Source organism: Vulpes lagopus, chromosome 15 (assembly GCF_018345385.1).
Source record: "Vulpes lagopus strain Blue_001 chromosome 15, ASM1834538v1, whole genome shotgun sequence".
Taxonomy (NCBI): Eukaryota; Metazoa; Chordata; class Mammalia; order Carnivora; family Canidae; genus Vulpes; species Vulpes lagopus.
Window position 1 is genome coordinate 20,428,571 of NC_054838.1, and position 20,927 is coordinate 20,449,497.

At 37.6% G+C, this 20,927-nt stretch overlaps 1 protein-coding gene across 1 annotated transcript; it reads right to left on the bottom strand.

The window, feature by feature from the left end:
* Positions 1–6,478: 6,478 nt before the first annotated feature.
* Positions 6,479–7,420, bottom strand: LOC121476574 (olfactory receptor 56A4). The gene has a single exon (XM_041730666.1). It carries the CDS (start codon positions 7,418–7,420, stop codon positions 6,479–6,481), a length of 942 nt encoding a protein of 313 aa, XP_041586600.1.
* Positions 7,421–20,927: the final 13,507 nt, after the last annotated feature.

Here is a 20,927-nt window from a genome sequence, read left to right on the forward strand (position 1 = left end):
AATGAATGTTTCAAAAAATTTTTTACTTAATACTTATCATTTCCTTTGTAGCTGTTGTTATTAGATGTGGGAATAGCTATTACCCATGGTAATCATAGTCCTATTTTCGTAATACTTACATTCTAAGTAGCAAGGGAGACAGTAAGCATGCAAAAATAATTAAATCACTCTAGATAATAAGTGTTATGGAAATAAAATTAAATAGAATTGAAAATCAATAGAATAGAAACAAACCAATTAAAAAGGGAAAAACCTAAAAGGACACCTCTATAAAAGGTAAACAAATGTTTAATAGCAAATAAAGAGATATTCACCATCATTAGTAAGCAGGGAAATGAATACTAATATCCCAAAGTGATTCAATTTTACACTCCTGGTATGACTAAAGTGAAAATGATTCACATTACCTTATGTGAAGAGGATGTGGAATAATGGAAACTTTCATACATTGCTAACAGGTATGTGAAATGTGCAATCCTTTTAGATAAATCTTTGGCATGTTCCTTACGAAGTTAAAGATACATATTCACTATTATTCAGCACTTTCATTCTTAGATATATACCAAAAGAAATAATCAGCAGACATGTCAAATATACAATTAGATATATATGTCTGAAGCTCAGAAAACGGACATGATTGATTATATACACTTGGGAGTCATTGGTGTATGATGTGTTTGATACATGTCACTTGCATTGTATATATGGATGGAATATTAAAGAGGAAAACTATAAAAACAAGAATTAGCAATACATATTCTAATTCATTATTTTTCTGGAGGTGGCATACCAATATTTTATGGTTCACCATGTGAAAATGGAAAACATATAGAATATGGTTGGCAATTCAACTCTATTAGGAAAATGACTAGAAGGAAAACCTCACCTCAAAAGAAAGAATCAGAAACAGTCCTCTCTCCCACAGAGTTACAAAATCTGGATTACAATTCAATGTCAGAAAGCCAATTCAGAAGCACTATTATACAGCTACTGGTGGCTCTAGAAAAAAGCATACAGGACTCCAGAGACTTCATGACTGCAGAATTTAGATCCAATCAGGCAGAAATTAAAAATCAATTGACTGAAATGCAATCCAAACCAGAAGTCCTAACTATGAGGGTTAACGAGGTGGAAGAACGAGTGAGTGACATAGAAGACAAGTTGATGGCAAAGAGGGAAACTGAGGAAAAAAGAGACAGACAATTAAAAGACCATGAAGACAGATTAAGGGAAATAAATAAACGACAGCCTGAGGAAGAAAAACCTACGTTTAATTGGGGTTCCCAAGGGCGCCGAAAGGGACAGAGGGCCAGAATATGTATTTGAACAAATCCTAGCTGAAAACTTTCCTAATCTGGGAAGGGAAACAGGCATTCAGATCCAGGAAATAGCGAGATCCCCCCCTAAAATCAATAAAAACCGTTCAACACCTTGACATTTAATAGTGAAGCTTGCAAATTCCAAAGATAAAGAGAAGATCCTTAAAGCAGCAAGAGACAAGAAATCCCTCACAGAGGAAGACATAGACATGGCCAACATGCACGTGAGAAAATGCTCTGCATCACTTGCCATCAGGGAAATACAAATCAAAACCACAATGAGATGCCACCTCACACCAGTGAGAATGGGGAAAATTAACAAGGCAGGAAACCACAAATGTTGGAGAGGATGTGGAGAAAAGGGAACCCTCTTACACTGTTGATGGAAATGTGAACTGGTGCAGCCACTCTGGAAAACTGTGTGGAGGTTCCTCAAAGAGTCAAAAATAGACCTGCCTTACCACCCAGCAATTGCACTGTTGGGGATTTACCCCAAAGATTCAGATGCAATGCAAGGCCGGGACACCTGCACCCCGATGTTTATAGTAGCAATGTCCACAATAGCCAAACTGTGGAAGGAGCCTCGTTGTCCATCGAAATATGAATGTATAAAGAAGATGTCGTTTATGTATACAATGGAATATTACTCAGCCATTAATAATGACAAATACCCACCATTTGCTTCAACGTGGGTGGAACTGGAGGGTATTATGCTGAGTGAAGTAAGTCAATGGGAGAAGGACAAACAGTGTATGTTCTCATTCATTTGGGGAATATAAATAATAGTGAAAGGGAATATAAGTGAAGGGAGAAGATATGTGTGGAAAATATCAGAAAGGGAACAGAACATAAAGAATCCTAACTCTGGAAAACGAATTAGGGGTGATGGAAGGGGAGGAGGGCGGGGGGTGGGAGTGAATGGGTGACGGGCACTGAGGGGGGCACTTGACAAGATGAGCACTGGGTGTATTTTGTATGTTGGTAAATTGAACACCAATTAAAAATAACTTTATTATTAAAAAAAAATAGGGAAAAGGCCTTCAGGATTGAAATCAGTATATTCTGGATATCTAATTTCTCCAGCATCATATACTGAAAAAGAGATTCCTTGCAATATCATATTTGTCATAAATCAGATTGAAATATAACATTTGTTTTTTCTTCCTCTCCCCATTCTGGTTAGTTGGTCTATTTTTCAATATTACACTATCTTAATTAGGCAGCTTCATAAAAATTCTTGAAGTGTGTAATCACATATATCTTCTTTTTTAGGTTCTTTGCATTACCTTGTGCATTGAAAATCAAGTTGCCAATATATCTGTTGACATTTTTATTTGAATTGCATTGAATCTATATACCAATTTGGAAAGAATTGCATTACTTAAACTTCTAGTCCACAAACATGATATATTTTTTTATTTATTTTAAGTCTTGATTTATTTTTCTCACCAACATATTCTAATTTCAGTGCAGACAACTGGGATGTCTTAATTCTGAGCTATTTGGTATTTTTGATGCAATTATAAATGGTATTGATTTATGAATTTCATTTTCCATTTTTTGTTTGTTTCTAGTTGGGACATGTAATCAATTTTTGTGTATCGAATTTCTCGGTAGCAAACTTACTAAATTTACTTATAAATTCAAATATTCTGTTTATTGGTACTTTTGGATGTTTCTATCCAAAGAATGAAATTATTTGCAAATAATGACATATTTACTTCTTCCTTTCCAATCTTTATACATGTTTCCCCTTTTTCTCTCAGCATTTACTATTTTTAGCACTGAGTATGATATTGGCTATTGATTTTGGGAAGATAACCTTTAACAGATAAGGCAATTCCCTTCTATTTGCACATTCCTGAGATTATTTTCAGTATCAATGGATGGTGAATTTTTTTACATGATTTTTTGAATCTACTGAGAAATTTATATTTCCCCATCCATTATTTAAGCTTGAAGAAGTGAATTAAATGTAGATCAATTTTTAATGATTAAGGTTGACTTTTCATTCCCATAATAAACCTTACTTGTTCATAATGTATTAATTTTTGTTGTTTTAGTACTCAATTTCAAATATTTCGTTTAAAATTTGTATATCTATGTTCATGAGAGATGGTTGTTTATAATCTTCTTGTAATTCCTGTCAGTATTTGATGCTGGGTTTATGATGACCTCAAACATATATTGGAAAATATTCTCTCTGTTCCTATTTTCTGAAAGCATTTATGTATTTCTTCTCTCACTCTTTAGAATATTTCACCATGAAGGTATGTAGGCCCAGAGTTTTTTCTATGGAAACATTTTCAATTTGCTTTCATCATCTTTAATGGATATGGAATAACACAGATTTTTTTTCTATTGTCTTTTGCCATCTTTGAAAAGTTGTATTTATTAAGGAATTTTTACATTATGTAACTGTCAAATTAATTATCATAAGGATTCATAATGTAGTTTTATTACATTTAAAATATCTCTAATTCAAATGTATTTTTAAAAAATTAAAATTTATGTTTTATGTTTCTAAAAGTTTATATCTTATTATTTTTCAAAACATAACTTCTGGCTTTGATATTTTCTATTATATATTTTTTTGTTTTATTGTTTTTTGTATTTGTATTCTTTTTTATCTTCTACTTTTTGGAGTTTAATTTTCTGATTTGTTTTTGGGATTTGTTTTGTTTTCTTTAGCTTTTTGAATTGGAGCTTAGTTCTGTGGGTCAGAAGTCAAGGCATGGCTTAGTTTGGTTTTCTTCTTCAGGGTCTCCTCATATTACATTCAATTTTTGGCCAGGGACTGTAGTCCCATTTGAGGCTATATCTATCTATCTATCTATCTATCTATCTATCTATCTATCTATCATCTATCTATCTAGATTAGAGAAAGACAAATACTGCATGAACTCACTTATATGTAGAATAGAAAATTTAAGACTTCACAAATACAGAAAACAGACTTGTGGTTGCCAAAGATACAAGGTAGAGAGGTTGTGGAAATGGGTAAAGGTGGTCAAATTTTAAGTTAAAAATTTTTTTAAATAAAGAAATTATGTAAAATTAGCAAAGTGATTTTTTAAAAATGTGTTGACACATGAAACAAGGACATGTCTCTTCTCAGCAACCATATTGAGCTTAACTTCTGCCATAAACTTATGGGCATCAAATTAACATTTTTAATGTGCTTTTTAAGTGCCAGACACTAAGCTTGGGCTGGGAATATGAGAAATTTGGAATGTAACTCAAGAGTTTTTTGTAACTTACTAGGTTATGCTATCGCACAGCCAAGGTTGAGAATGGTAGTGTGGAAAAAGTTCAGGCTTCAGGAATCCAAGCAACATGGATTTACCTTGGCTTAATTGCTGTAATCTTAGAATCATTTGACTTCTATGAGCTTTAGTTTCTTCACCTAGAGCCAACAGAAAAACTTCTCAGGGCAAATGTATAGGTAAAGTAAGAATGTATAAAAAGTGTCTGGCATATAGTAGGTATTCAATTAAAAGTAACTCTGTGGAAAGGAGAAATTGGAAGACATAAAAGAAAAAGAGAGCTCAGCCAACTTAATTCCTTGATATTTTGATGAGATCAATGTTATGAAATGTGATATAATAGACCCTAAGAAGGGTCTTTCAAAACCCAACACTTCAAATACACATGCAGAAATGTAGCACCCTCCAAAAACAGACAAGTACCAGGTATCTAGTGCCAAAGAAAGACTTCCTTCCCCTCACCCCCCAGAAAAAATTCTCATCACAAGAAAAAAGCTGTAGCATCTGAATTGATGGATATTAACTAAACATATTATGGTAATCATTTTGCAATACACATATATCAAATCATCATGTTGTATATTTTAAACAATGTTAAATATTAATTATATCTCAACAAAACTGGAAAAATAAAAGATAAAATGATACATAAGGAGAAATACTGTAGAAATATTAATTTCAATACAAGTCATTCATCAAAATCAGATAGTTCAATGCACTTATCTGTGAAAAATCAAACCCTAAAGTTTCTATGCCTGGAAAACTGTCAACAGATACACCAGCCACAGCCCAGAATGGTGGCTTAGTGGACATGTTAGAGTCAGGGAGAGGTGTGCCTGTGATGTGATGGGAAGTTCTAAGTTCCTTATAGGAGGCATATGGGATAAAGTGAGGATTACAGGGTCATGAGGCTGAAGATAATGAGGAAAAGGACACATAACACATTATATAGTACAACTCTTCCCCCTTCCCTGCAAAAGCCCTAAAAAAGTGTCAATCTTCTTCATAAACAACAACAAAAACAAAACTGAAGAATTTTAGTATAAAGAAAAGAAAGAAAGGAAGAAAGAAAGAGAAAGAAAGAAAGAAAGAAAGAAAGAAAGAAAAGAAGAGAAAGAGCCATCCAGATAAGACTGTACAGATGGAAAATCTTAACAGGCTCTATGAGGATCTGAGGACCCAGAAGATGGCACATCTGCAGTGCGTGTATGGGGATTGTCCAGAGTAAAGCACTAGACCCAAGCCAGATTTCTGGGGTAACATATATACTTCTGCCCAACCAACTCTTCATGACACAAAAATCATGTCTGAAAGAGGAGGCAGGAGAGGATCTATGCTCTTTGCAAATCAGAGGGCAGACATCTCTTTAAGTATAAAGTTTACTTCTTTAGTGGCCAAATACTCCCACTCCAATTGAGCTCCATCTGGCTAAGGTTTGGCAGGACTCTCAGATAAGGAATCAGTCAAGGCAAATTCCCAAGTGACCACAAAATCCAGGAAAGGAAGATTTCCTTTGAAGCAATAGGAAACAAGGAATCCCAGAATGTTTTCATTGTTGTCTGAGATAAAAGACTCAGAACTCATTCTGGGATTAAAAAGTAAAATTTACTTTCCAATATAAAATTAATTCCTGACTTTTATTAATAATTCCAAAGGTGGGGATCCCTGGGTGGTGCAGCGGTTTGGCGCCTGCCTTTGACCCAGGGCGCAATCCTGGAGACCGGGGATCGAATCCCACGTCGGGCTCCTGGTGCATGGAGCCTGCTTCTTCCTCTGCCTGTGTCTCTGCTTCTCTCTCTCTGTCTCTCTCTCTGTGACTATCATAAATAAATAAAAATTTAAAAAATAATAATAAAAAAATAATTCCAAAGGTGGATATGATCCTTTTACCTCTTACAACCTTCTCAGCAGCTTCTGGATTCCTTGGTTGATCTCCTTAGTTCTCACACCATAAACAATGGGGTTCAGAGCTGGGGGGATGAGGTGGTGCAGGATGTTGAGTAGAATGGGGACATCTGGGGGAATTCTCTTCCTGGCCAGGTTAGTGATGACCAGAACCAACAGGACTGTGCTGAAGAAGAGGATGAGGATGAAGTGGGAACCACATGTGCTTAGGGCCTTGGCTGTAGCACCCTCAGCCTTGATCCTTAGCACAGCTTTCAGGATGAAGGAGTAGGACAAAACAATAAGGATGAGGTCAGAGCCCAGTAGGGTCCAGCCTGCCACAAACTGGTAGAGCCGATTGAAGGTAATGTCATCACAGGAGAGTTTGGACACAGACAGGTTAGTGCAGATGCAGTTCTTGATAATGTTTTCTGCACAGTATCTAAGCCTGGAAGAAAGAACAGGAACAGGAAGAGAAAAGATACTATTCCTGGCCACAATAAATATGGCAGCTCTAACCACAAATTGGTCAGTGATGATGGATGGGTACCTCAGTGGGTGGCAGATGGCCACATAGCGGTCATAGGCCATGACCATGAATGTGCAGGACTCCATGGTCAAAAAACTGTTCATGATGAACATCTGGAGGAAGCAGGCTGAGAAGCTGATGGACCTGAGATCAAACCAGAAGATGGCCAGGACCTTGGGGATGACAGTGAGGCAGAGCACAATGTCCAGCAGGGAGAGGAGGCTGAGTAGGTAGTACATGGGCTCGTGCAGAGAGGCCTCCAGCCGGATAGTGATCAAGAGGGTGGCGTTGGCCCCCATGGCCAGGAGGAAGAGGAGGCTGAGAGGCAGGGACAGCCAATGCTGCCAACTCTGGTAGTTAGGGAAGCAGATGAGGAGGAATTCGGAGACTGGAGCAGTGGAGTAGTTGCTGGGTGAAGCCATGTAAAGTATCCTGATCACACTGGAAATACAGAGTTTCTAAAAATATAGGACAAAATATATTTTAAAAGACTATGTGTTCTAGATATAGCAAAACTCGGGTTTCCATTGGGGGCACTAAACCTGTTTAATGAAATTTTCAAATCATCATTATTATTGCCATCGTCGTCATCATCATCATCATCAATCATTGCTGATATTTAACCAAACACTTACTATGCGCCAGTTCTAAGTTGAATGCTTTATAATTATTACCTTATTTCATCCTTTAAAAAAAACCCTTTATGAATAATTAATAGTTATCTTAATTTCACAGATAATGAAAGTGTACAGGAAAAGAGGGACTGAAGAGTTTAATTAAAATTTGATAATCAGTAAGTGGTGAGACCAGGACTGTGACAAGAGTCTGACTGTAGAGTCTCTGTTTTCAGTCTCTACACATTATTTAGCTTCAACAAGCACAATTAACTGACCCTACCTTTCCTCAGAGTTTAGAAGGAATAGCTATGTTTAGCGGATTGTGTGGAGGTCCTAGAAAAACCAAGCCCCCTACTCCATAGATATGGACATGGTCTGACTTCAGCTCCCTACTCCATAGATATTTTTATTCAGGAAATAATTGGATTAGAGGTACAACATCCTTGACTGCACCCAACAGCAATAAATTCCTCCAGCCTCAAGGGGATTTCACTTTGGGGCATAATGTTTATCTCTTTCTTACTGGATTATTTGCTGTTGTTTTTCTTTGGAAGTTTAAAGAGTATTTTTGTTCATTTGGCCCTTTTAGATGAGCCTGTATTTTATATTCTGGTGACAGAGGCAGTCAGTACTGAGGGGTACACTAGGAGGGTTTAAAAATTGTCAAGTGCTGGATTAAATAGGTGATGGAGATTAAGGAATATACTTGTGATGAACACTGGGTGATATATGGAATTGTTGAAACACTGTAGCATACACCTGAAAGTAATATAATACTGTATGTTAACTATTTGGAATTTAAGTAAAGACTTAAAAATTTGTATGACTTTTTTAAAAAATAACTTAAAAATGACTATTTTTTAAGTAAAAAAACAAGTCTTTGAGGGGGTCCAAAAGAAAAATACATTTTGAAACTTAGAAGGAAGGATAAATATCCTGTTAGCCTGGGCAGGAAGTTGAGAGAGGCCTGGAGGCCACAGCAATATGAAGGGTTTAGGCCTAAAAATAGTACTATTCTGTGTCTGGAGGATTGAGTAGAGTCGTGTTATCTTCACCTCCTCCATGTGGGTTCCTTGGCTTGTAGGACTCTAGAAGGACTTTGGAATCCTTTGCTATAGTCAGGCAACAAACTAACCAGTCACAAGAATTCCATCCAAAATTGAGCCACTCTAATCATGGGGCCTTGACTGAGGCACTGTTAACCCTTTCCTTTCCCACTCTGAGGGAGTCCAGGCTTAAACAGTTTACTCTGCCAAAAACTGTAAGGCATGTAAACCTATGAATCATTTTGGAGGCCACTTCCTCCTCTATTCTCTGGCTGAGTTGGTAGAGTCCTCTGAATTGTCTTGTGTTGCTGAAACTGTATCAAACATCTACCTGCTCCTGGAACAGTGGTCTTTCAAACAAGAGCCATTCCTTGTTTCAGGATGGACAGGAAGCAATGGATTAGACAGACATTTCAAAATCAGAATCAGTAAGAATTACATGTAGGGGATGAGTAAAGAAAAACATTTGAGGATTCATTACTCAAAAATTGCCCAAAAATGTACTTGCTGCTCATATTGGGCCAAGTGATAGAAGAAAATTGAATAAAGCAGGGTCTTGAATTTCACATCACAGTGTTAGAGATGACTTTATGTTTTTGAACTTGAGTGACAGAAAGAATGAAATCTTTCCTAAAAAATAGGAAAAGGGAATAAAAAAGGAAAGGGTTTTCAGAGTAAGCATATGAATTTACATTTGAAGTGTTATGCAGGAGATATTTGTAAAATATACAAGTAGAGTTTTCAAGCAATCATTCAAAATATAATATGTCTGGAGTTCAATAGGAAGTTCAAGTCTCAAAATGAAGATTAAAAAGAAATAAGGTAGAGAGGCGGTGAACATAGCCTAATGTGAAACTTGTGGAATCATTTTGTACACTTGAAACTAATGTGACATTGTATCAAGTATACTGAAATAAAAAAATAATTTTTATTAAAGATTTTATTTATTTAATTCATGAGAGACACACAGAGAGAGGCAGAGACACAGGCAGAGGGAGAAGCAGACTTCTCACAGGAAGCCTGATGTGGGACTCCATCCCCAGACACCGGGATCATGACCTGAGCCAAATCAATGATGCTCAACCACTGAGCCACCCAGGTGTCCCATAAAACTAATTTTAAAAAGCAATGCTAATGGAATCATCACTGTCATATAAGAGACATAACTGAGAAATGGAGCTAGATACCTTTAGGGAAAGTATTCAAAATAGTTGAGGTTGACCAAAGGTAAAATGGAAGCTAGATAATAAGTCAGTTCTGGCATGTAAACCTATGTAGGTAGGAATTTTTTACCTGGTAAGCAGGATTGTTTGTGATTCCTTGTGGCTCAGATCCAATTATCCTCGCATGTGGAATCTATAATCTATAATCTGCTTTGATGAGTTTCCAGGGTTTCTTTGGTGGGTGGTGATGGTGGGTACTATCTTTTTCCCCCTCACTGCTAAACAAAGAAATGAATGGTCAAGTACTAAGAAGGATGACAGTAAAGGCCGTCATAGCCAAAGAAGCAGAAAAGAGCTGGGGGGTCATGGAAGACTAAGAGAAGGAGCCCAGGAGGCAAATAATCAGTATAGTTGGGAATCACTGATCCTACTCACCTGTCCCACTGACAAGTCTCCTCTAGGAGAGTGATGTGTGCATGAGAAGGTATGAGACTACTGCCAGAGAAGATAATGAAGGTATTGATTTGATTCAAGGACTTTCATTTTTAATATCCCAGGTTTTACAAATACAGATTATTCACACACACACACACACACACACACACACACACACACACACACATCTTTCTACCTTTGTATATTTCCAAGCAAACCAAAGACTCATGGGCTAAAAATGGGGTAGAGATAGATCTCTTATGCATTTACATATGTGATCAGGAAAATGACTTAGTATGAAATAGAGAAATAAGAAGATAGAAAACATATCCACTGGGTACCTTAAAAAACAAACAAACATCCACTTTTTTGGAAAAGCTGCGTCCTTTCCATAAGCTCTTCTATATCCTGAGAATGACCTGATCTACTGAATAAACAAAAGAGTTGGTGCCTTCCCTGTACCTGGTCTTAATGTTAAGCATACAAATGTATAGCGTACATTAAGCAAAAACTGGTATCCTAATTAATAGAGGAAGACACAATAAAGTTGTGGTAATAAAGATCATCTTAGATGCAAACAGTGGGAAAGAGACAAATGTGCAGATGAACAAAGCAATGTGATATGGTTGAGAAGTTGGCTTCAGTCAGAAATGAAACCTGGCTCTTATTAAAGGCCCTGAGGACTATTATACTCTATGATATATACACTCCTCATTTATGAAATAGATAAATGATATTTAACTTTAGGTGTTGCTGCAGAGAGACAAAGGCTATGATTTCCAGAAGTCCTGTGGGGTATTATGCTGAGTGAAGTAAGTCAATCAGAGAAGGACAAACATTATATGGTCTCATTAATTTGGGGAATATAAAAAATAGTAAAAGGAAATAAAGGGGAAAGGATAAAAATGAGTGGGAAATATCAGAAAGGGGAACAGAACATGAGCTCCTAACTCTGGGAAATGAACAAGGGGTGGTGGAAAGGGAGGTGGGCTGGGGGTGGGGGTTACTGGGTGATGGGCACTGAGGGGGGCACTTGATGGGATGAGCACTGGGTGTTATGCTATATGTTGGCAAATTGAACTCCAATAAAAAAATAAAAACAAAAGAAAAACAAAACAAAAAACAAAAAACAAAAAACAAACAAACAAACAAAAAACACAAAAAAACAACAATAACAAAAAACAGAGGTCCTGTTAGGCCCAGAGACATGATAAGCTGAGAATATCAGAGAAGGATACAAAAATGAGACAACATTCACCAGGAGGAGGGGACTCTCTTTGTAGGCAATGGTAAAAGAAGAAACTTCTATGTGGATGTTATGATGGGGTGCTAGGGGATGGTAGATCCTAGTTCTTTGGGGAAGCAGGAAGGAGAGTAGACTGTTACCAGACATGGTTAAGGTATACAGAGGTAGTCATGTGAGGTCACCCTGAGAGTAGGCATGATCATATACACTATAAGGGAAGCACAGAGGATTTGAATGGGGAAGTGATGTGCTGTAGATGGAACACAGAGAATCACATGGAGGGGAGGGAGGCTTCTGGAGAGTTCTGAGGAGTCCAAAGGAAAAGTGATGAAGATCTGAAGGAAGGCCATGCAGGTAGAGAAGAAGGATGTATCTGAGGCATGGTGAGAAAAGATGAGTGGGCAGAGAGACTGGAGTCCAGAATGTTACCAAGGATCTTTTAACTGATACAGAGAAAACCAGTTTCAGAACTCCTATAACACTGATATTTTCTCCCAGGTGGTTACATATTTTCAGCTTAGTTTTAGTAAATTCCTCAAGAGCTGGGACCATTCTTCCTCTCTGTCTGTATTCTCCTTAGGGAAACTGAGGAATAATCTGAGAAATGAGGACTCATTGGCCATCTGGAGCATTGCTCTGATATTTAGTATCCAGTTCCATTCATTTGTACTGGGGGACCTTGTTCTAAGTGCTATGGAACAAACATGGTCGGTCTCTGGCAATGATTGACAGTCTGGAAAGGTCAGATAAGACTTGAATAAATAAAATATGACAGAAGACCCGTACCCATATAAGAAAACAGACCAATCACCTTGGCTCATAGTGCAGACTAGTGCAGAAAGGAAGAATCTGATCCACCCAGTCACAGGGCCTTGGGCTCCCAGCCATGATATGGGTGGGGGTCTTTAAGTCTACAGAAGTTTGCAAACCCTGGATGGACACAAAATGACTCAGCCCCATCTCTGATGAAATCACAGCATAGGTCGGTCCCTGCCACTCAGCCTTTTACTTGATCTAAGCATCTTGGCAGCGTCAGCATGTATACCAGGCCCTATTGAAAGAGTTCCTTTTCCTTTACATACTAGGCTCCTGGACTCTTCTCCCCTCCTCATCATCTCCTTCCTCACAATCATCCTGCTGAGTCCAGCTTGAAACTCACCAGTTTTAGAAGGCTGCACTGCTGCTGTTTCTGGCTGCTGGAGAAAGCACTGAACTGGCATCTCTGAGGCTGGTTTTATGAACTCTGACTCCACTATGGTCCCCACTCCCCATCACAGGAGTTGGTGTCCTTGTTAAGCACTTGGGCCCAAGAGGCCCTATGGTCTATTTCCCAAGAGAATATATTGTAAAAGGCTTACTGCAGCATTGTCTGTAATGTAAGGGCAGGAGAGATCAAAGGCTCTTGGGGAATCTAAATAAAGAAAGTCTAGGAAAAGAAGGTTAAGAAAACTGTGTGAGGAGAATCTTCTTTGGTGAAATTTATATGGATGCATCTGTGGGGAAGAACTGACTAAACTATCCTCAACCCTATAACTCTGTGGAGGAGGTCACAGAGGAAGACCCCCAGCCATCAAAGGATCATGGATCTTTAATTTTTATGTTCTCTTGTCAAGAAATTGCCAAATTTTTACTCCATTTCCTACTGACTTTTTTTCAGGATTGGCAAAGTCCTCAGAGTAGAAGAAGCTTTAAATTCTGGGTTTTCCTTTCTTTTCTTTTTTTAAACCTTCTCTTAGATTTTGACTCTTCCTCCTTAACTCATTCGTGCTTTAAAATATAAATATTTATTTTATTATTCCAAACAGGTTTTTATTAGTGAAAATTTAGCTGGGTAAGATTTGAATATCAACAAGTGTTTTTTACATATAGTAATTGAATGTTATATATAATATATACATTATAATGTATATATACATTATATACATTATAATGTATATAATTATACATTATATATAACATATAATAAGTATGCATTAACATATAATATGTACAACATATAATATTTTTTGCATTTTAAATGATCATACAAATAAAGAACACTGAAATATCAGAAAGAGAGACAGAACATGAAAGACTCCTAACTCTGGGAAACGAACTAGGAGTGGTGGAAGGGTTAAGTGGGCGGGGGGTGGGGGTGACTGGCACTGAGGTGAGCACTTGACAGGATGAGCACTGGATGTTATTCTATATGTTGGCAAATTGAACACCAATAAAAAATAAATGTATAAAAAAAACAAAGAACACTATATACATATATACGTATATTTCCAAAACTTTCTGTTATCTATTGGTTTTCTTTTTAAGATTTTATTTATTTATTCATGAGAGACACAGAGAGAGAGAAAGAGAGAGAGAGAGGCAGAGACACAGGCAGAGGGAGAAGCAGGCTCCATAAAGGGATCCCAAGGCGGGACTCGATCCCAGGTCTCCAGGATCAGGCCCAGGTGATAGCTGGCGGCGGCGCTAAACCACTGAGCCACCCGGGCTGCCCCACCTATTGTTGTTGTTGAGAATTATACCGTTACTCTTTTTTTTCCTTGGAATGTTGGAGTGTTAACAAAAGTGTATAGATTTTTTTTTGAAAGGTTATTCTGTTTATGATTATTTCAGCATTTTGAATCTGAAGATAATTCAGACATGATCACTTTGAGTATTTTTTTCCCTTTCCCCATTTTCTATATTTTTTATGCAAATCCAGTTTGGTGTATATTGGACTTTCCTTATTCAATTGCCTTTATTTTTCACCCATTTTATATTCTATTGTCTTTCAAATTGGACTGCTTTCAGGTTAAGCTCTGCCACTTCAGCTTCATTTTATAAATTGTCAACTCAGTTGTGTCAATCTTGTGTAATCTATTTTTTTAAATTAGTTACTATACTTTTAAAATTTCTTAAAGCTATGGTTTTGTTTCATTCAAATAAACATGATAGGTTAATGCTCTTTTTACATGTATTGTTAACTCCTATTTTTGTTTCTTTAACCATTTTAAGCGTAATCATTGTAATTTATATCTGAAAACCTCATTTTTCAAAATTCTTATATATAATTCTGTTGATTCTCCTCATGTTTAATCATTTTTGATTGTGAACTCATGATCAACAGAGCTATTTTTGTGGGATTCTTGAAGGCCATCCTAACAAAACTTTATATTAATTTATCCACTTGCACATTCCCCACAGCACATATTGTAAGTTCCAAATTAAACCTACATAAAGGAAACTTGTTTTAGTCTTCCTAAATCTAGTTCAGGACAAAATATGTGTGTGTGTGTGTGTGTGGGTGTGTACATGCGCGCGCACACACACACGTGTATGTGTTTCTTATCTACTCCTTTACTAAAGTTATGTCCCCTCAAGATTCCTGGTGCTGTGGGATCTGTGTGTCTTAATTCTGCTCCTACTCTTGTGAGTATCCAACTTTTATGTTCTTAATTTGTATGATCATTTAAAATGCAAAGCCCTTTGTTGTAAAAACTGATAAATGTTCCCATTACAGCCATAGATTCAGGCCTATTTAACAGTCTTTTTTCATCTCCAATTGCTTTTCATCTACTTTCAAATTTTCTTACTTTCTTTTAAACATATGCATTTGAGAGGAAGTTTATTGTATTTTACTTTGTTATTTAGCAATGTAAGGATTTTTTTTTAGGCTACATGGTCTACCATGAAATGGAAGTCAGAAATGTTTTTTACAGAGAGAACAAGACTAAATTATTCATGTTGTATATGGAGTAAACCTTCAGTGTGGAACATGAGAAAATTTTATAAAAAAACAAGTCTTTGAATTCTGTAACTTTGTTAGTTCTGTTTGTGTAATTATCTTCTCTCCTTCTGGATCCAGCTGGACAGGTAATAAAGCTGGTTACCTGTTCTTTATCTACCTGAGTTCAAAACATGTACTGAGATTATCTGAAACAATCATTGATCCTGAATTGTTATATTGGTGACCCACTTTGGAGGAAAAAATTATGAAAAGGCAGATTAAAGCCCTGGTGTCACAGTCTAGAGCAGAATAGCTTACCTGAGCTTCTTGTGAAAAGAATAGAAGGAAGGAGAGAATGGAGGAGAACATAGATGGGAAAGAGAAAGAAAGGAGCAGAGGAAAAAAGGAAGGATGGAAGGAAAGAACGAAGGAAGGAAGGAAGGAAGGAAGGAAGGAAGGAAGGAAGGAAGGAAGGGGAAGGAAGGAAGGAAGGAAGGAAGGAAGGAAGGAAGGAAGGAAGGAAGGAAAGAAGGAAGGAAAAAGGGGTAAAAGGCAAAGAGGTAGGCAAAAGATAAGGAAGGAAAAAGAACAAAGATATTGAGTGACTATGGTTAATGTTTTTATGTATATGATTGAGTAAAAACTCACAGTGAAATAATTGTCTTATATTTGTAGAGCAGTGAAACTGAAAATTATATACACAATGCAAACAGCTGAGCAGCCTTGTCAAGACCTAAATCTGACTTTCACAGCTGAAATCCAAGATGATTTATGCTAAAAGTGAGTATCAGAGGTTTTTTTCTCGTGAGCTTTTGGGCACATGGATCATTCCTTCACTGTGTGGGGACCAGGAAGAATGAGGTACAATGATCATCACAACATGGTGCAGAAGGAAAGTGAAAGTGGTAATATTAAGCAAGGCAGTATTTGCCCCGCAACAGGAAAAAGACATGTTGAGAAATGTAATCTTACAGTCTTAGAAATATGTTATAGTAGAGGGTAGTTGGTTGGATAAACATAGCATACAAACTTCTTTAGACTCCTCCAAAGGCAGCAACATACCGGGAAAGTCGAGGAAAGCACTCTCACCTAGCTCTGAGGAAGCACAGAACATGGATCCATAAACAGACCTCTTTTGGCTCCACCTACAGACAAATCAATATTTACTTTTTCAGGAGCAAGAATGGGTCTGAGGAAACTCATAGCCTCTTTCTCAAACAGGACACAGTTCTTAATTCTATTATAAACATCCAAGTAAAGGCAATAATATCAGTGGCTTTGTGGAGGAAATCCACCAAGGTCAGTCCTTCTCTGGAATATTAACTCGTCAGGTCCTCTTCCTGCTGTGTCCCAACAGCAATGTCTCTTGACAGACCAGAAGAACTCTGCACAAACTCAAGGACTGAGCAGAGAGTGCACTACTCATTTAAGTCCCATGTCAGGTTCCTGATGTCATCCTAGCAAGTGTCAAAGAGGATTCTAAAAATATGTTTAAACAGTCTTGGGCTAGGGAGCAGGTCTGGGTTCAAATCCCTGCACCTATTCACTGAGCTTCTAGTCTTGAGATGCAGTGTACCAATATCCCTTTCCATTATTAACATTGATACAAGAATGGTTGGAAAACATGGAAGGGACACAAAAGGGCCCCTTTCTTCTCTCTTAGGAATCTAAAATAAAACCTGATGATACTCTTAATGTTCACCTGGAGGAGGCAAACAAGCAGCAGTTCAGGCTCTAGTTGACAGTGTCTCAGAGATATGAGAACCATAAAATTACCAGAGGTCTCCTACCACTTCTCACTCTTCCCCCTATATAGCCTGGAGTTCAGTTCCTACTGAATGAATTCTATGCCTTATTTCCAAATGGGAATTCTAATGACCTGTAGCAGTATCTGTTCCACCATTATCTATGCAGTGAGGAGAAAAAGGATTGGACCACGAGGAATCACGTCGGAACCTGATGCAGAAGACACTCACTGCTTGATATCTTCGGCTTTGTGCTTCATACAGTGACTACATGAGAGCCTGGCTGGTCTCCCTTAAGAAGAGTTTAAGTATATTTTACATGTGAGAGTCTCTCATATCATTTCTCTTAAGAAATGAACATTCAGTGACTCAGCCTCACTTACAGGAAGCTGGATCTATGTGAGCAGTGTGGCCAAAGGAATGATAGAAAGAGTGATGTAAATCTCTTCCCGACTGAGCCACTAAAACCTCCTACAAGATCCTGAACATTGTCTCCCCTCCATCTCATGACAGCCAGATTCAGAAATATCTGTGGAGATCCATAAGGGCTTAATACATGGAGGATCCACATATGGAAGAGGCTTGCACCCCTAAGTGTTGACATGAAGCAAAACCCCCATGCACTGGAATAGGATATGAAGCAGTTGTAAACTTTTATTATGTTAAGTTACTGTGGTATCTTTGTTATAGTAACTAACTTTACTTGCATTGAGTAATTCAGTGTATGATGGATTTTGATGTGCACTACCTCTGCTATCTATAATCTGGAGTATGAAAAACTTCAGAAAGCTACAAAGCTGCTCAGGTGAAGTACAAAAATGTAGCTCAATCCTTAGACAATGTGCTAGGAAAAATGGATTAAATCAGCAAACATGCCTGATTTTTCTTTCCAGTCTCTGGTCCCTGGTAGCTGAATAACCATTAGTAATTCATCTTTTTCCTCAGTTGCCCAATTTGCAAAAATAATAATAATTCATGGTCTGTTTTGACTATAATCATTCTAAAAGTAGTTTACCTCTTGGTAATTATGTATGCTCATTCATTCTGTGCTGATCATGAGTAAAGCACTTGATAATTTTGGTTGAGTAGATAAAGATATTAGTAAATGTTATTATTACAAATAGTTCTAATGTAAAATCTTATTAAATATAGATATATGGGTAGATATGAATACCTGGCCCATGTCATTGGTTTGATATTGATCTTAGATATTATTGACAAAGAGAAAATCAAGAATTGTTATATCTCTTTTAAGTTTTAAATTAATCATTCAAATCCCCACGTGCCTAATGACCTGGAAGCACAATGTCTTCTTCCTGAAGCCACTCACTAAACTTCCCCTAAGTATTGGAGGTCCCAGGAATTTTTGTAACACAGAGTTGTTAGTCCCCCTTCAAACACCATGAAGAGATTGAGAACTGAATTCATCCCAGTATTTCTATTCCTGTTAGTAGCCACAAGAGAGCAGTGTTGACTTGTAGCTAGGAAGGTTTTTTTCTTTTTCTTTTTTTTTTTTTTTCTCTTGACTGTAACTCTAGGCTGTGTAGACTCCAAGGTTACAGAATTTTGATGTCCCACACTGGGCCTCTGAGGTCACAGCTCTCATTGTTAACACTAAAAGGTTTAGAATTAGCATATCAGGATGACTATGTATTAAGAGGCTCCCAAACTCTACTTTATTCTCTATGTAAAATATAGTTTTGTTTTTTTTTTTTTTTTTTTTTTTTTTTTTTTTTTTTTTAACTTTTATTGGTGTTTAATTTACCAACATACAGAAAAACACCCAGTGCTCATCCCGTCAAGTGTCCACCTCAGTGCCCGTCACCCATTCCCCTCCAACACCCGCCCTCCTCCCCTTCCACCACCCCTAGTTCGTTTCCCAGAGTTAGGAGTCTTTATGTTCTGTCTCCCTTCCTGATATTTCCCAACATTTCTTTTCCCTTCCTTTATATTCCCTTTCACTATTATTCATATTCCCCAAATGAATGAGAACATACACTGTTTGTCCTTCTCCGATTGACTTATTTCACTCAGCATAATACCCTCCAGTTCCATCCACGTTGAAGCAAATGGTGGGTATTTGTCGTTTCTAATTGCTGAGTAATATCCCATTGTATACATAAACCACATCTTCTTTATCCATTCATCTTTCGATGGACACCGAGGCTCCTTCCACAGTTTGGCTATTGTGGCCATTGCTGATAGAAACATCGGGGTGCAGGTGTCCCGACGTTTCATTGCATCTGAATCTTTGGGGTAAATCCCCAACAGTGCAATTGCTGGGTCGTAGGGCAGGTCTATTTTTAACTCTTTGAGGAACCTCCACACAGTTTTCCAGAGTGGCTGCACCAGTTCACATTCCCACCAACAGTGTAAGAGGGTTCCCTTTTCTCCGCATCCTCTCCAACATTTGTTGTTTCCTGCCTTGTTAATTTTCCCCATTCTCACTGGTGTGAGGTGGTATCTCATTGTGGTTTTGATTTGTATTTCCCTGATGGCAAGTGATGCAGAGCATTTTCTCATGTGCATGTTGGCCATGTCCATGTCTTCCTCTGTGAGGTTTCTCTTCATGTCTTTTGCCCATTTCATGATTGGATTGTTTGTTTCTTTGGTGTTGAGTTTAATAAGTTCTTTATAGATTTTGGAAACTAGCCCTTTATCTGATATGTCATTTGCAAATATCTTCTCCCATTCTGTAGGTTGTCTTTTAGTTTTGTTGACTGTATCCTTTGCTGTGCAAAAGCTTCTTATCTTGATGAAGTCCCAATAGTTCATTTTTGCTTTTGTTTCTTTTGCCTTCGTGGATGTATCTTGCAAGAAGTTACTGTGGCCAAGTTCAAAAAGGGTGTTGCCTGTGTTCTCCTCTAGGACTTTGATGGAATCTTGTCTCACATTTAGATCTCTCATCCATTTTGAGTTTATCTTTGTGTATGGTGAAAGAGAGTGGTCCAGTTTCATTCTTCTGCATGTGGATGTCCAATTTTCCCAGCACCATTTATTGAAGAGACTGTCTTTCTTCCAATGGATAGTCTTTCCTCCTTTATCGAATATTAGATGGCCGTACATTTCAGGGTCCACTTCTGGGTTCTCTATTCTGTTCCATTGATCTATGTGTCTGTTTTTGTGCCAGTACCACACTGTCTTGATGACCACAGCTTTGTAATACAACCTGAAATCTGGCATTGTGATGCCCCCAGCTATGGTTTTCTTTTTTAAAATTCCCCTGGCTATTCGGGGTCTTTTCTGATTCCACACAAATCTTAAAATAATTTGTTCTAACTCTCTGAAGAAAGTCCATGGTATTTTGATAGGGATTGCATTAAACGTATAAATTGCCCTGGGTAACATTGACATTTTTACAATATTAATTCTGCCAATCCATGAGCATGGAATATTTTTCCATCTCTTTGTGTCTTCCTCAATTTCTTTCAGAAGTGTTCTATAGTTTTTAGGGTATAGATCTTTTACCTCTTTGGTTAGGTTTATTCCTAGGTATCTTATGCTTTTGGGTGCAATTGTAAATGGGATTGACTCCTTAATTTCTCTTTCTTCAGGCTCATTGTTAGTGTATAGAAATGCCATTGATTTCTGGGCATTGATTTTGTATCCTGCCACGCTACCAAATTGCTGTATGAGTTCTAGCAATCTGGGGGTGGAGGCTTTTGGGTTTTCTATGTAGAGTATCATGTCATCGGCGAAGAGGGAGAGTTTGACTTCTTCTTTGCCAATTTGAATGCCTTTAATGTCTTTTTGTTGTCTGATTGCTGAGGCGAGGACTTCCAGAACTATGTTGAACAGCAGTGGTGAGAGTGGACATCCCTGTCTTGTTCCTGATCTTAGGGGAAAGGCTCCCAGTGCTTCCCCATTGAGAATGATATTTGCTGTGGGCTTTTCGTAGATGGCTTTTAAGATGTCGAGGAAAGTTCCCTCTATCCCAACACTCTGAAGGGTTTTGATCAGGAATGGATGCTGTA